Source organism: Frieseomelitta varia, unplaced genomic scaffold (genome assembly GCF_011392965.1).
Source record: "Frieseomelitta varia isolate USP_RPSP 00005682 unplaced genomic scaffold, Fvar_1.2 scaffold_131, whole genome shotgun sequence".
NCBI lineage: Eukaryota > Metazoa > Arthropoda > Insecta > Hymenoptera > Apidae > Frieseomelitta > Frieseomelitta varia.
The window spans coordinates 333,938-347,767 of record NW_025108984.1 but is presented as its reverse complement, the minus strand read 5'-3'; the positions used below and the strand labels follow the sequence as shown (position 1 = coordinate 347,767).

General features: G+C 28.8%; 2 protein-coding genes and 1 long non-coding RNA gene across 5 annotated transcripts in view; 1 reads left to right on the top strand and 2 right to left on the bottom strand.

Annotated features, from left to right (window-relative positions):
* LOC122529168 (ets DNA-binding protein pokkuri) overlaps positions 1–11,689 on the top strand; it is a 38,796-nt gene extending 27,107 nt beyond the window's left edge. The window contains exons 2-5 of the mRNA XM_043655000.1: positions 3,134–3,379; positions 6,586–7,248; positions 8,445–8,694; positions 9,534–11,689. Of these exons, the coding sequence (XP_043510935.1) occupies positions 3,163–3,379; positions 6,586–7,248; positions 8,445–8,694; positions 9,534–9,831 (1,428 nt within the window). The 5' untranslated portion in view covers positions 3,134–3,162 and the 3' untranslated portion in view covers positions 9,832–11,689. The remainder of the gene's footprint in view (positions 1–3,133; positions 3,380–6,585; positions 7,249–8,444; positions 8,695–9,533) is intronic.
* On the bottom strand, positions 648–1,847 carry LOC122529194. Its single transcript, XR_006306770.1, has 2 exons — positions 1,670–1,847; positions 648–860 (listed from the first exon to the last, which is right to left on the bottom strand). It is a non-coding gene; the product is annotated as an uncharacterized LOC122529194 (long non-coding RNA).
* A 752-nt stretch (positions 11,690–12,441) lies between the features above and the next one.
* LOC122529177 (single-stranded DNA-binding protein, mitochondrial) overlaps positions 12,442–13,830 on the bottom strand; it is a 7,056-nt gene continuing 5,667 nt past the window's right edge. For all 3 annotated transcript variants that reach the window (XM_043655026.1, XM_043655017.1, XM_043655009.1), the window contains exons 3-4: positions 13,137–13,256; positions 12,442–12,691 (exon numbers count right to left, since the gene is read on the bottom strand). In XM_043655026.1, coding sequence (XP_043510961.1) covers positions 12,489–12,691; positions 13,137–13,256 — 323 coding nt within the window. In that variant the 3' untranslated portion in view covers positions 12,442–12,488. The remainder of the gene's footprint in view (positions 12,692–13,136; positions 13,257–13,830) is intronic.

Here is a 13,830-nt window from a genome sequence, read left to right as displayed (position 1 = left end):
TAATATTATATTAACATATTTGTATATATATATATTATTATCATTATACTATTACTATATGTACAATACTTACATACGTATTTATATGCATTATACTATTAATGTATTAATAATATTATAAATGTATAATTATAATATGTTAAAATAAAAATAAAATGCACATAATGACATATGACGTAATAACAAGTAACGTGTAATAAATAATAACGCGATAATAATTAATTTTCGATAAAACCAATATGATAATATCCAATTTCGAAATTCCGCGTTAATGCGGAGGAATACATTACAGGCTTGTCAAAATCGGATATTTATTGCCAATAGACAGTTCCGCCGTATTGTTATTCACGACGCATTGGAAATTACATGTTAATGAAATCGCATAATCGTTTCGTTGAAAATGGTAAAAAAAAGAAAAAGAAAAAATTTCAGACGTGGTGTGAATTATTCATATCGACATTTCGTTGCTCATATTCACAGTGTGAAATACGCGCCTTCATTTTCGTTTTGAAGTGCAATCGATAAACATTGTTGTTAGATTTCGTCGTATCGTCCTGCTGTTTGCGAATGAATTTTCAGTAGCAGTGGTACGAGACTGGAAAAAGATTTTATAAACGTCCGTGATAAGTAATTAAGCCAAAGGCCCGAAAGGCCTGTTTTTGTTTTTAGAGAATCGTGCGAGCAGTTTCTCGCGTTGATTACGACTTCCGGCACAACTTCCTCCTTTCGTTGGCTCGTCGCAACCTCTAAGCCGGAAATGCCCGTTCTGGATACTCGATCGATCCACATTTCGTCTACTGGATTTCCTTCTGCTGTTCTTACACGATTCGACGTTTTTTCTTTTTTTTTCATTTCTGGAGCTAACGATCACGTTTCATTCACAATGTTTTTTTTTTTTTTTTTAATTAATAAAGTAACATTAGTTTATAATGATAAGGATACCGACTATCGTGATTTGTCTAATATTAGGTTGTACAGAATTGTTTGTGCAATTGATTTTATATGTTAGTAATTTATAAATATTTAAAGTCTGACTTTCAATTTTAGAAATTTAGCAGAAATTTAAAAAAACTAAAATTAACTACAATAGAGATATATAGTTATAATACAACTATAATTATAACATTTACTATACGTGTAATATTACATACTTTTTGTACATATGAATGTAGTATATCGCAGTGTCTTCTATATATAGTACATTCTTTTATAATGAGACATCTCATTTATAATGATAAGGATACCGACTATCGTGATTTGTCTAATATTAGGTTGTACAGAATTGTTTGTGCAATTGGTTTTATATGTTAGTAATTTATAATTAAAGTCTGACTCTTAATTTTAGAAATTTAGCAGAAATTTAAAACGTTTATTTGTATACATGTATATATGTGTGTATAATAATGTTAAGTCAAGAATAGTGAATAATATTATATATAATAATAGTAATTATGTATAATATCATATATAACAATAGTAAATTAATTTAACATCTAATTTGTAATTAGATTACAGATGTTCATGCAAATAATAAAAACACAGAAATGTGCAAGTGATAAGAAAAATGACGGACGTGATTGAAAGCTCTATTCTAAGGATAATTGCAAGCGATATTAAAAGTTAAAAAATCGATCGGAAGGAGAAACATACAAGGTGTCGAGTGTCATACCTCCCGGCCTTTTCTCTTTATCATCGTTTTCTTTCTCTCCGTCCGTAGCAATTTTCTATCTCTGTCTCGAATCGGTTCACGTGGCTTGCTTCCCGAACGAGAATTTCCTGGTGTGAGACAATGGGCGCATCGACCTTCGCGTGCCAATATCTTCTTTTCACCTCTACAGAATCTTTCATTATTTATTATATATATGTATGTATGTATGTATATAATTTGATATATATAATAAGCATAAATTTGAAGTGATTATTAATGTATAATAAAGGTAATAACAAATGTTGTTATACTCCATTTAATATGCACATCTAATACTATAAATCTATTTTAAACATGTATATATATGTATATATGAATTTAAAATTTCAATAAAAATGTTAAAATTTCTATGAGACGATAAGACCCTATAGAATTTTATATTAATTTATTTTTGTATTAATAAAAACATAAAATTTAAATTAATATTTAATTGGAATATATATATATATAAAATTTAAAATAGATTTATAGTATTAAACGTACATATTAAATAGGGTAATACATTTGTTATTACCTTTATTATACATTAATAATCACTTCAAATTTATGTTTATTAGAAAATAGTAAAAATTATGTTGCTTTTATTATTATTACTAATTTTTTGTTCATATTAAAATAAAAAGTAATATAAAATTAACAATAATAAAGATGTATATTAAATATTATAATTATAGTTGTATTATAAATATATATCTTTATTGTAGTTAATTTGATATTTTATATATTATATATTATGTTTTAAATATTATTACATTACACAATATAGAATACCTTATTTTATATTTATATACATATTAGTATTTTATATGTATTATTATTATTATTATTATTATTATTATTATTATTATTGTTATTATTTCATATGTTCAATAAAACTTGTAATAAAAAGAAGTACTGAACCATAATTTTATATGTTCACCTTTCTATCTCAAACGACTTGTTCCATCTATATATGTAAGAATAAATAAAAAATGTGTCAAAGAAAAATAAAAGTCACCTTATTATTTTAGTCCACATAAGATTCTAAAATTATAATTATATATTATTATATAATAAAATTAATAATGTATGATAAATACAATTATAACATGTATAATATGTGTATGTATAAACATATAATTTTACATTACATATTATATCTTATCATTATATGTACCCAATATATTTTTTTTTGTAATAATTTAAAATATGATATTATTATTATTACAATGTTATAATGCAATAATATTGTATATTATATATATAACATGTTGCTATAACAATGTTGTATTATTATAACACATTATAATTCATAATAATGTATTGCACAGTTTAATCATTATATCTAAGTTTTAATTTGTCATAATTCACTAATATAGTTACGTACGCGTGATGTTAATTATTATCAAACAGCATTTGAAAATGTTCTCACCTCGTTGGTTTCAGAGAAGAGAAGATAGATAGCAGAACGTGTTATGAAATTGTTGCCATCGATTCAACTACCACAATTGCCGCCGGTTTCGGCCGGGGGTGGAATGACGGGGATGGACTCTCGACTACCACCGGGTATATCTTTGCCATTTAGCCCAACAGAGCTACTTTGGCGATATGGACCTGCCATGAATTTTCCACCCACCCATCCCCCACCAGGTCCCTTCCTCGATTTCAAGACGCATCTACCAGCTAGTTTAGGTAAGTTCCCTTCGATCTTCGTCCCTTTTGCTTGAGTCTTTATATACTACTTATAATTTATATACTCTAATTGTATTTATATACTATGACGTGAAAAATATAAGTATTCTGGCAATCGTTTCTTTTTGATAGTGTGTGATTTCATTACAAATATTTGGAAATCCTTTTTCAAAGGAAGGTAATTTTGAAGATAATGAAATCCACAATTTGGCTATATTTATTGAAGAGATGAATTTAAATTGAACTAAAATTAACTACAATAAAGATATATATTTATAATACAACTATAATTATAATATTTACTATACGTATAATATTACATACTTTTTGTACATATGAATGTAGCAGATTCTTCTATATATAGTACATTCTTTAATGAGACATCTCACATATAGTTTTTCCACAATAAAGTATAATATTAATATTTTACACATAATATATTCTTTCATAATATTAGTCTTTTAATATTGTAAATGAAATTTCAAGGAAATTAAATATTTCTTCATTATTGTGTTTTTCAGCTGAATCCTATAATTTTATGAAGAATCAAAATTAAAATTAATAATAAAATTATAATATTATAATTAGACTACAAATTTTCATATATTTTCAAGACTTTATAAACTAAACAAACGAAATCTATAATAGAAACTGTATGTACTGTACATTATAATAAATTTTACAATATTTTAGATATTTTATATATTCTTGCATATTATACGTATTGTGTATATTTTTCTAATTTCCAATTTCCCATTTCTGCTGTCTAATTATGATAAATCAGAGTTTGCTTCTTAATCGATTGGTTTTAAATGAAGTCGACTAAAATGTTTCTATAACATTCCATTAAATATAATACACTGCACTTTTGCAAGTTTGACTTATATAATTGGCTTTAATTAGCAACTATACTTCGAAATTGATAAAAATGTTACAACAGTATCTAATATAAAAGTACGAAGTTTTTTTCATGATCGATGATTACTCTAAGTTGTTTTTTACGTAACCAATGCGAAATGTACTACATGCATAAACTTCTAATTTCAACATGTGCCTTTTCAGCACGTGTTCAAACGAGTGCACTCGTACTCGTGTATTTCTTCACAATCATTGAAAACAATAATTCATCACTGGAATCTGCAGAATTTTCATAGATTTATGAAAAATCCGAAGGTGAAGAAATGTGAAAATATATTGTTGGAGGTTGGGTTTGCACGTGTGCAGAATGAGTTTGAAATATACTTTTACTTAAGAGAAATATAAACATAACATTCTATACAACAATCTATGTTTAGACTATCAAAAAATATCAATCGTTGAAATTGTCTTTGGTTTTACTTTTACCTTTCCTATGACAGAATCGCTTGCTTCTTACTTTACACTTGTACATTCATACATACTCTCAATCTTATTCAAAAGTTTTTACCGTTGCCAACCTTCACTTACTTCACTATTACCGGCTTTCACTCACTCATACCAACTGTTCAAATCAATTGTTACCAACATATATAAAACGTTTGAAGTAAAGTATTTATCGTAATATATCGTGTTTCAACAAATTTTTATTCAAATTTTGTCGCTTTAGTTATATTTACAAAAGAAAATCTTAAAAATACATAAATAGTCTAGTGATCAATAGCTGATTTTTGATTATTTAATAGGGGAATTTATTTTAACGTATTCGAGGTGGGATTCGATCGATTTTTCAAGCTCGCAGCCCGAAGAAATAAGTTTTTCTTCTTCCTTCTTTTATATCGACGCTTTTAGAACACGTTATTATGCTTTTACTATCAATTATAAGTTCCAGTGTCATTATAAGTTCCAAAACGTGTTTAATAATAGCGAGAAGTTTTCTTACTGCGTTTTTTAAATTTTAAATATGGGAATAGTGGTTCCCGTTCGTCTCAAATGCTAAAAAAATTATTTAAATAAATAAAATGTATTTATAAATGTAGTTATAAATGTATTTAGACATTTATAACATTTATCAAATATTTTCAATTGTATTTGTTTAATCTTTTGTCAAATTTTAATTAAACGTCTTTGTTAAATTGTTGTGTTATTAGATGAATTTTTTTATATTATATTTTTTATAATTATATTATATTTTTATTTTATATTTTTTACATTATAAACGCAAACAAAATGAAAATAGGTCTTCTAATACTTTCGTATATAGTCTCCTTTATTGTTTGAATTAATTATTACCAGTTACATGAATATCAATTATTTATTATTAATGTATAATTAATTATATTAATATCAATATCAAGTACATTTAAGTTTTATCTCATTTATATACGAAAATATGAAAATGCTTTTAAAACATATAATAAACTTAGATTTAGGCCTCCTCCGGTCTTTTACGTAACGGCTTAAAGCTTAATCTTTCTAAGGTTAACCAGTTAACCCTTTGCAACTCACTGTCCATACGTTCTAGATATCATGTTTCGATTGAACAATTTCATTGTCCAGTCCCTCTGGACAAATTTCATTGCTATATTTATAGAAGGATTCATCTTCCAAAAATTGTAAATTTATAAAGTATTAAATATTTAATCACGAAAAAACATTTTTTCCCATTTATTTCATTTTCAAAAAACTGTCCTGCAAAACTGCCTCTGAGATAAAATTTTTGTAGATTCCGCCTTCGAAATTTTCTTCAACAGGACAAAAATATTTATTCTTTTATAACGTAAACTATATTTGTATGAAGTTTTAAATCTTTTTCAATTTTCCATATTCAAATAAAATATTACGTAATGGATTTCTTCTAAGCACAGTTAATAGTCAGTATTTAATACTAACGTGGGGGATACGTGGGAAACATGGGGATCCATACGAGATATACTATAATATAATACAGTACATCGTCAGCAGACTAATAAAAATCACTGAATCGCAGAATTCAATTTCCTAAAAATATATAGATAAGGTGGTAAACTGAAAAATTGAAGGGTTTGAAAAAGTCGTAATTTGTTCATTTTCTTTTTTTTTTTGTAAGTTATAGAAAAAAATCCATTAATTATATTTCCAAATAAAATAATAAAATTATTAATAAAAAAATTAAAAAAAAACATATGTTTGCAAAAGTTACTTTTGTTGCGTATCATTCAGTCTTTCAGCGACCACCCTATATAATCTACCAACGATAAAAGAGAAAAGAAAACGACAAAAAATAACCGAGCGGGTGTTCTCTTCAACAGCTTCAGAACCACGGCTGTGGTCCCGCGAGGACGTTGCGACGTTCCTCCGATGGGCCGAGCGGGAATTCGATCTACCCCAGTTCGACATGGACATGTTCCAAATGAACGGCAAGGCGCTCTGCTTGTTGACAAAGGCCGATTTAGGAGAAAGATGTCCAGGAGCCGGTGACGTGTTGCACAACGTGCTAACGATGCTGGCCAGAGACTTCAGCCAGCTTCAGAGGTGTCTTCCCAGCAGCCCTGTCACGCCTACGAGGCCGTCTGCGTACCCCCTCAGCCCCCATTCGCATCCTCCTACACCAACCTGGACAGAGAATCCGTACACCGCGAATCTGGCCTCGTTGATGTCCGCCAATTCGGTGACGTTGTCACCGGCGCCGTCGGTCGACAGTCAAGCTGGCTCGCCAGGGCACACGGAAGGCACTCAGAGCCAGGTTTACAAGAGCGACTCGGACGAGGATAATCAACAAGCGGCGACCGGAAGTCCACCGGCCACGCCGACCGCCCTCGCTGCTCAAAGGTTAAGTGAGGTTTGTGTGAAGGATCAATCGAGCCCCACGTTGACGCAGCCGATGATGCCTTTGACGCCTGGTGCCTTCAGAACGAACCCCGCCAACGCCGCGAGAGAATTCTTCCCCAGCGATTCCCCGGAGCCCAACACCAGTAAGTACATACACTCGGTTCTGTACTTAACAATTTTTGGGTTTTACCAGCCAGGTTTTTGGTTTAGCCTGCTGTTGCAATTTATTATATTTACTATAATAGTGTTAATATACAAAGTTATAGTACCAATATAGTACTATAATAAGTATAAGTTACAGTACTATAACTTATACTTATGGTATAGTTATATACTATAAGTATATAATATTAATATAGTAAGTTATATATTATATAATAGTAGTATTATAATATATAACTATACTGTTATAGTACTATTATATAAGAGTATTATAATAGTATAGTTATATATTATAAGTTTATAGTATTAATATAGTACTATAGTAGTACTGTAATATAAGTATATAGTACTATAGTACTATAAGTTGTAGTACTATAATTAATATACTATTATACTATAATATATTAAGTTTTAGACTATGGCCATTTCTACTGTTTACTAATCCTTTTCTAAATATATGTTTATTGCAGTAAAGCACATATTGTAACTTTTGCATTGATTTTAAGATCGGTACAGAAATAAATACAGTGGTAATGAAATTTCAATATTTTATATAACAATATTACATATGCAATTACAAATTCTTTTATAAAAACAACATTAGTGTTTTTCCCATAAAAGATACAGCATATTTATGCTAATTTAATTTATTTCACTTTCTATGTATATAATCAAGCAAAAGATATCATTTAAGTTCTATTAAAAAACTAATAAAAACATAAACTGTAAAAATATCACTCTATTAGATTTTATTATTAAGAAATAATCTTAATCAATTAAAATTTTATTGTAAACATTTTTGTTTGACTATATTCATTGAATGTACTGACAAAATTTGACTAGTTAAACCCTTGAACATTCTTCTATATTTATATTGGTTATAAAGTTTTAAGCTCTGCATTTTCTTATAATACCGAATTTAACAAAAAGAAACATAAAATTATTCCATTACAGATAATAATAATATAGTGAAGTTAATGCATTTAATAATAATGTTGTTATTATTATTTGATACTGATATACATTATAGATAGTATTGTAGAAAGCCTGTAATTTTTTACAATACCGAATGTAATCAAAAGAAACATAAAATTATTCTAATTAATAAAATCAATAATAATATTACAAAACAATTATACATCAATAATATTACAAAAATTTTCTTTCTTTGTCACAGATGGTAGACTTCTGTGGGATTTTCTCCAACAACTTTTAAACGACCCCTCGCAACGGTATACACACTATATCGCGTGGAAGAGTCGGGAAACTGGTGTATTCAAGATCGTCGATCCACCTGGTCTTGCGAGGCTCTGGGGTATCCAGAAGAACCATCTTTCAATGAATTACGATAAAATGAGCAGAGCACTACGATACTATTACCGAGTGAATATTCTGCGAAAAGTTCAAGGAGAACGGCACTGTTATCAGTAAGTATATCCTATTATCAATAATTTTGTTAATATTACTAGAAACAAAGTAAGATATCTATTTAGTAAATTAGGTACCAAAAGTGAAAATAATTTTTAAATGAAGCGCAAATGAAGACGAAATTTAATTATAAAACAAATGTAGGCTACTCTGTTTTATAAAATAGTTAAACAAAAATTTTGAGCAGTGTTTGAACGTTTGAAAAGTTGCAAAAATGAAGAGTTACAGGATCGTGAAAAGCTTACTGTATATAAAAAAAAATCGTTCACGCGATTTGAGTGAAACAATCGTTGCAAAACGGGTATATAATAATTATGCTATACTATATAATTATACTATTATTATAATAGTACTACATAATTATACTATTATACTTGTACTGTACTGTATAATTATAATATTACACTTGTACTGTACTATATAATTATAATATTACACTTGTACTGTACTGTATAATTATAATATTACACTTGCACTGTACTGTATAATTATAATATTACACTTGCACTGTACTGTATAATTATAATATTATACTTACACTATACTATACTGTATTATACTTATACTATACTATATGATTATACTATTATAATAAAAAATTATAAGTTAGTATAGTAATTGTAATGTACTATACTAACTTGTAAAACCTAGCTAAAGAAAAGCAAACGACGTACATAATTCGACGTTGATTCATTTCACGCGCTGAAACGATGTAATTTGCTCTATATATATACTTAATTGCTTTCGTAATTCAGTCGAGTTAAGGAAGTTGAAGCTTTAATGTCTAGCTTCCTACGAAAGGAGAATAGAATTGTTCAAAACGCTTTTTCTTTTTTAGGTTTCTGCGAAATCCAACGGAGCTGAAGAACATAAAGAACATATCTCTGCTGCGCCAGCAAATGCGGATAAAGTCAGAACCGGAAGAAGAAGGCGGAAGTGGCGTTGAGCCGGAAATCGATATGCCGACAGATCTCTCAATGTCTAGTATGAGTCAGCCACCCAGTGAGCAACAGCAACAGCAGCCGCAACAACAGCAGCAGCAGCAACCTCTGTCTCTTCACGATCCACCTGCAAAATACAGAAGTCACGCGTACAATCTTGTGAAAACTAACCAGGAATCGGAAGAGAAAAAGTGACGCGAAGCATAGCCACGATTCGACTACACGTTTTTAACGTTGACTGAATCAACGGATTTTGCATTATAGAACTCGTCATTCGATTCAAATACTGTTCAAGTATATCGTTCACTTGCGGAATGAACTACACGTCTCTAGAGACATTCTCTGCCGTTTGTAAACCGCCAGGTCGTCGTCTTCTTTTTTGCAAGGCCATCATTCAAGCGAAAGAACTTAGATTATAAATTAGAAACAGCCGTGCGATCAACGTATTTGGGACGAATCCACGACAAAAGACTGACAAATAAAATATCATAGTGCGAGTTACCGCATCGAGCGACGAGAAGAATGGTGTCCAAAGCAAGCAACGTCTAACTGTGTGTCGCCTCGGCCATGATCAGTTGATTCACCTTGAGTTGAAATACACTACTACATCGTGATGCCAACCCGGTTCTTTTGATTGCTTGTCGATTTCTATTCCCGCATTGGCCGCAACTTCGAACAACGTCCACCGATTTTGGAATCGGCTCGAGGATGAGCAACGAACAAACAGCAAAAATCATTGCGTTTTCAAATGAGATAATTGGCTGCCGAGAATCTTGTTCAGGGAGTCCAATTGTCGTGCTACGATTGTGGACGTGTGATGCTTCGGTGAAGCTGAACTTTCGCGGATATTCCGCCGTCTGTTTTCCATCCTTCGTGTTGTTAATGCACGTGCGTGCGCGAGTGTGAAACGTTTCTCGCTTCTACAACGAACTAATTTAGAAATGCTTATAGGCTGCTTATCGACGAACGTACAAAACGGTGTTCGGGAAACGATCGGAGGCGTTTGATTCCAAATTGTTCTGTGATGCAAAACTTCAGCTTGAAAGTAAATTTCTTAAAGTAAAGTACGCTTGGCTGTAACCGAGGATATGAGTTTGTCAAACATTTTCTTTTTTTTTTTTTTTTTTATTTCAGCAAAAGGAAAAAAGTTTCAAGCTAACGTAATGTACATAGCTCAAACTTTTTAAAGAGGATCTGTTTTGTAAATGAATTCGAGAAAGTTTCAAAGTTAGTTTCCCGTTGCACCGACTCAGTTGTGCCAATTTAAATTCGTCGGTAATTCGTACATACTTGCGTTTAGATTATAGTGTTCTGTATAAAGGAAAAAAGAAAAAAAAAAAATAAAGAAATAAAGGGAGAAAAATGCGACTCTCGTTTTGAATTAGTCGAAACGACGCTGAGAATTGTTTTGTGTCCCTAAATCGTAGATACTTGTAAATAAGTTGACGAGCTATTGAAAAAAAAAAAAAAGGAGGTATAATAAATTCTATCGAGCAAAAAAGAAAAGTGCGAGAGTTTTAAGAAATTCGGGGCCAGAGTTATATATATACATATATATGAATATAAATTTATGTATAAATAAATCTCTATATATATTATATTATATATATATATATATATATATATTTTACTACGGAAGAGAAAATTTATATTCGAAATTTCTATGTTCGTTGTCGATGCGATTGTGGCTCACATTCCTCGCCAACGGAACCTAGACTTTAAACAAAAAACAGTAAAAAGAAAGAAAAAAAAAAGAATGTAACTAGGGACCGAAGGCGCGTGTACGATTAAAAACTGGTCTTAAGATCGTATTTTTACAAAAGACTCGACATACAAACTCGGGACAGAAAGTATGGAAAAGCTCTTATGAGTGAGTCAATGTACCACGTGTGAATGCGTCATGAGTGTATGCGAGAGTAAAAAAAGAGGAAATGAAAAGTGCATTAGAACAAGCAAGAGATTTATGTAACTGAATTAAAGAAGTTGTATTTGGCTATTTGTATACTGTGATCTCCGTGAAGTTTTTATCATAAAAATGCGGATGCATAAAAACGAAAAAAAAAAAACCGTGTATATAATTTTCATGAGAGACAATTTATATTAATGATAAATATATATTGAAGTACACATACACAAAATTGTGTTCTTGAAAGACAACCCAAATTTAGACCGTAAAACAAAGGTTTGATATTTCTCGACACGCAATTTAATACATTTAACGTGCGATTGTATCTAAAAGTTATTTACTCGTAAGTACTAGACTTACGTGTCGATCATGATGATACGCTATATACCGAATATAAATCTTACATTCATTAAAAATGAATGTTTTGAAAAAACAGGTATTTCCTGCAAAGCAAAAGTCGACGTCTCGATCTCGATTACGATCTTAGTTCGGATTGTCATATATCGTTAATATATATCATCTACATGTGGATCACGCATGTGTTGTAGAATTTTTTAAAGAACATCAATGCTTTCAAGGATTCTTTTATTTCCCAGCATTTACAAACTTCCCTTACGATTCACCAACAAGGTTTATATTTCATTTCTATTCTACAGATTCTGTATAAAATAAAACTTGTACAATTTTAGGAAATTACAATTGTTTATTGTGTAACTCATTGCAAATGGACAAGCAATGTGTAAATAAAGATTTATTTACTTATTAAGCTAATTTTAACAGTCAGTTTATTATCCCTCTATGAAATTAAATTTTCTCAGTCGATACGTATGTAAAATATGTAAAATATTCCTGAATCTATCTATTAAAAGTATTTAATAATAAAGATATGCTATTTAAATATTTTGTTTACATTTTATTAAAAAGAAAAACTCTCACACAATACATTTTATAATTGGAAAAATATCACATCATCTGCTATCACAGAGGTACTTGTTTTTGTAGTACCTTCTTCATCTTTAAACTCTCCGTAGGTTATTTTTCCTGAGACTAGTACCCTTTGACCTTTCTGTAAATATGTGAAAACAGTTTCGCGCAAATTTGGTTTAAATACGCATATCTTATGCCAGTCTGTACGTTGCACCAAATCTCCTGAAATTTTTCTTGCTATAAAATCTTATATTTCTTAAAAAATTTTAAATTTCTATTTCATGCATATACAGTAAAACGCATTAAAATTTTTTAAATATAAATACAATTTTTATTTTACTTTCATTTAATAGTTAATGAAATATTTTATCTAAAAATTTATAAAATTCACAATAGAAGAAATTAATACTAAAGAATTTAAATAAAGAAATGTAATAAAATAATATTTAAAATATTTTAATATTTAAAATAAAAAGTTAAATATTGGAAAAATAAATAAAATAAATTTATAAATCATTCATAAATTAAATGTTTCATAATTTCTAATTATTATTTTATTTTCATCAACAGGATAAATTCCTACTATTTTCATTTAAATTATATAAAATTTCTTATGTTATGTAATATTAAAGGTTATTTGATATATAATCTATGAAACGCGACCTACCATTCATATTTTTGTAGTTACTATGTGTAGCAACAGAAAAAAGAACAACAGGATGTTCTTCACTACCTCTTTGTTGTGGATTACCTCCTACTCTTCCTAATAGAGTAACTCGATTTAGAGCTGCAATTCATATGATTAGTATTTAATTATTTTCAAAAAATGCTTTCAATAATTTAAAACGTGTAACAAAATTATAGCTAAATTATAAATTTTGTATATTATTTCATAAAACCAAACATATCAAAAAATTTTATGCTTTTATAACTTATATTCTAAGATTATACATTAAACTTTAATACTTCGTTTAAATTACAATATTATTATTATATATTATTTCAATATTATTATTACACTAATTTATTGTAGAAATATGTTACGACTTATGTCTGGAAAAAATGGATGTAAAATGTTAGAAGCAAATAATACAAAAATATTAAATTTTCTAAGCAGTAATTTTATTTCAAAATTGAACACTACTTACTTTCAGAATTTCTTTAAATATTTAATTTGAAAAACACTCACATTAAAAATAAATTATATAAAAAAAAATTATGACAAATGGAAACAATTTTTTTTGTTGAAACTTATGATGATAATATTATGATAATATTACATAAATCATGTCTAAGTAAAGATTAAATTTGTATGATTAATTAATATTTCTGTAAAACAATATGTAAATATAACAAAATTT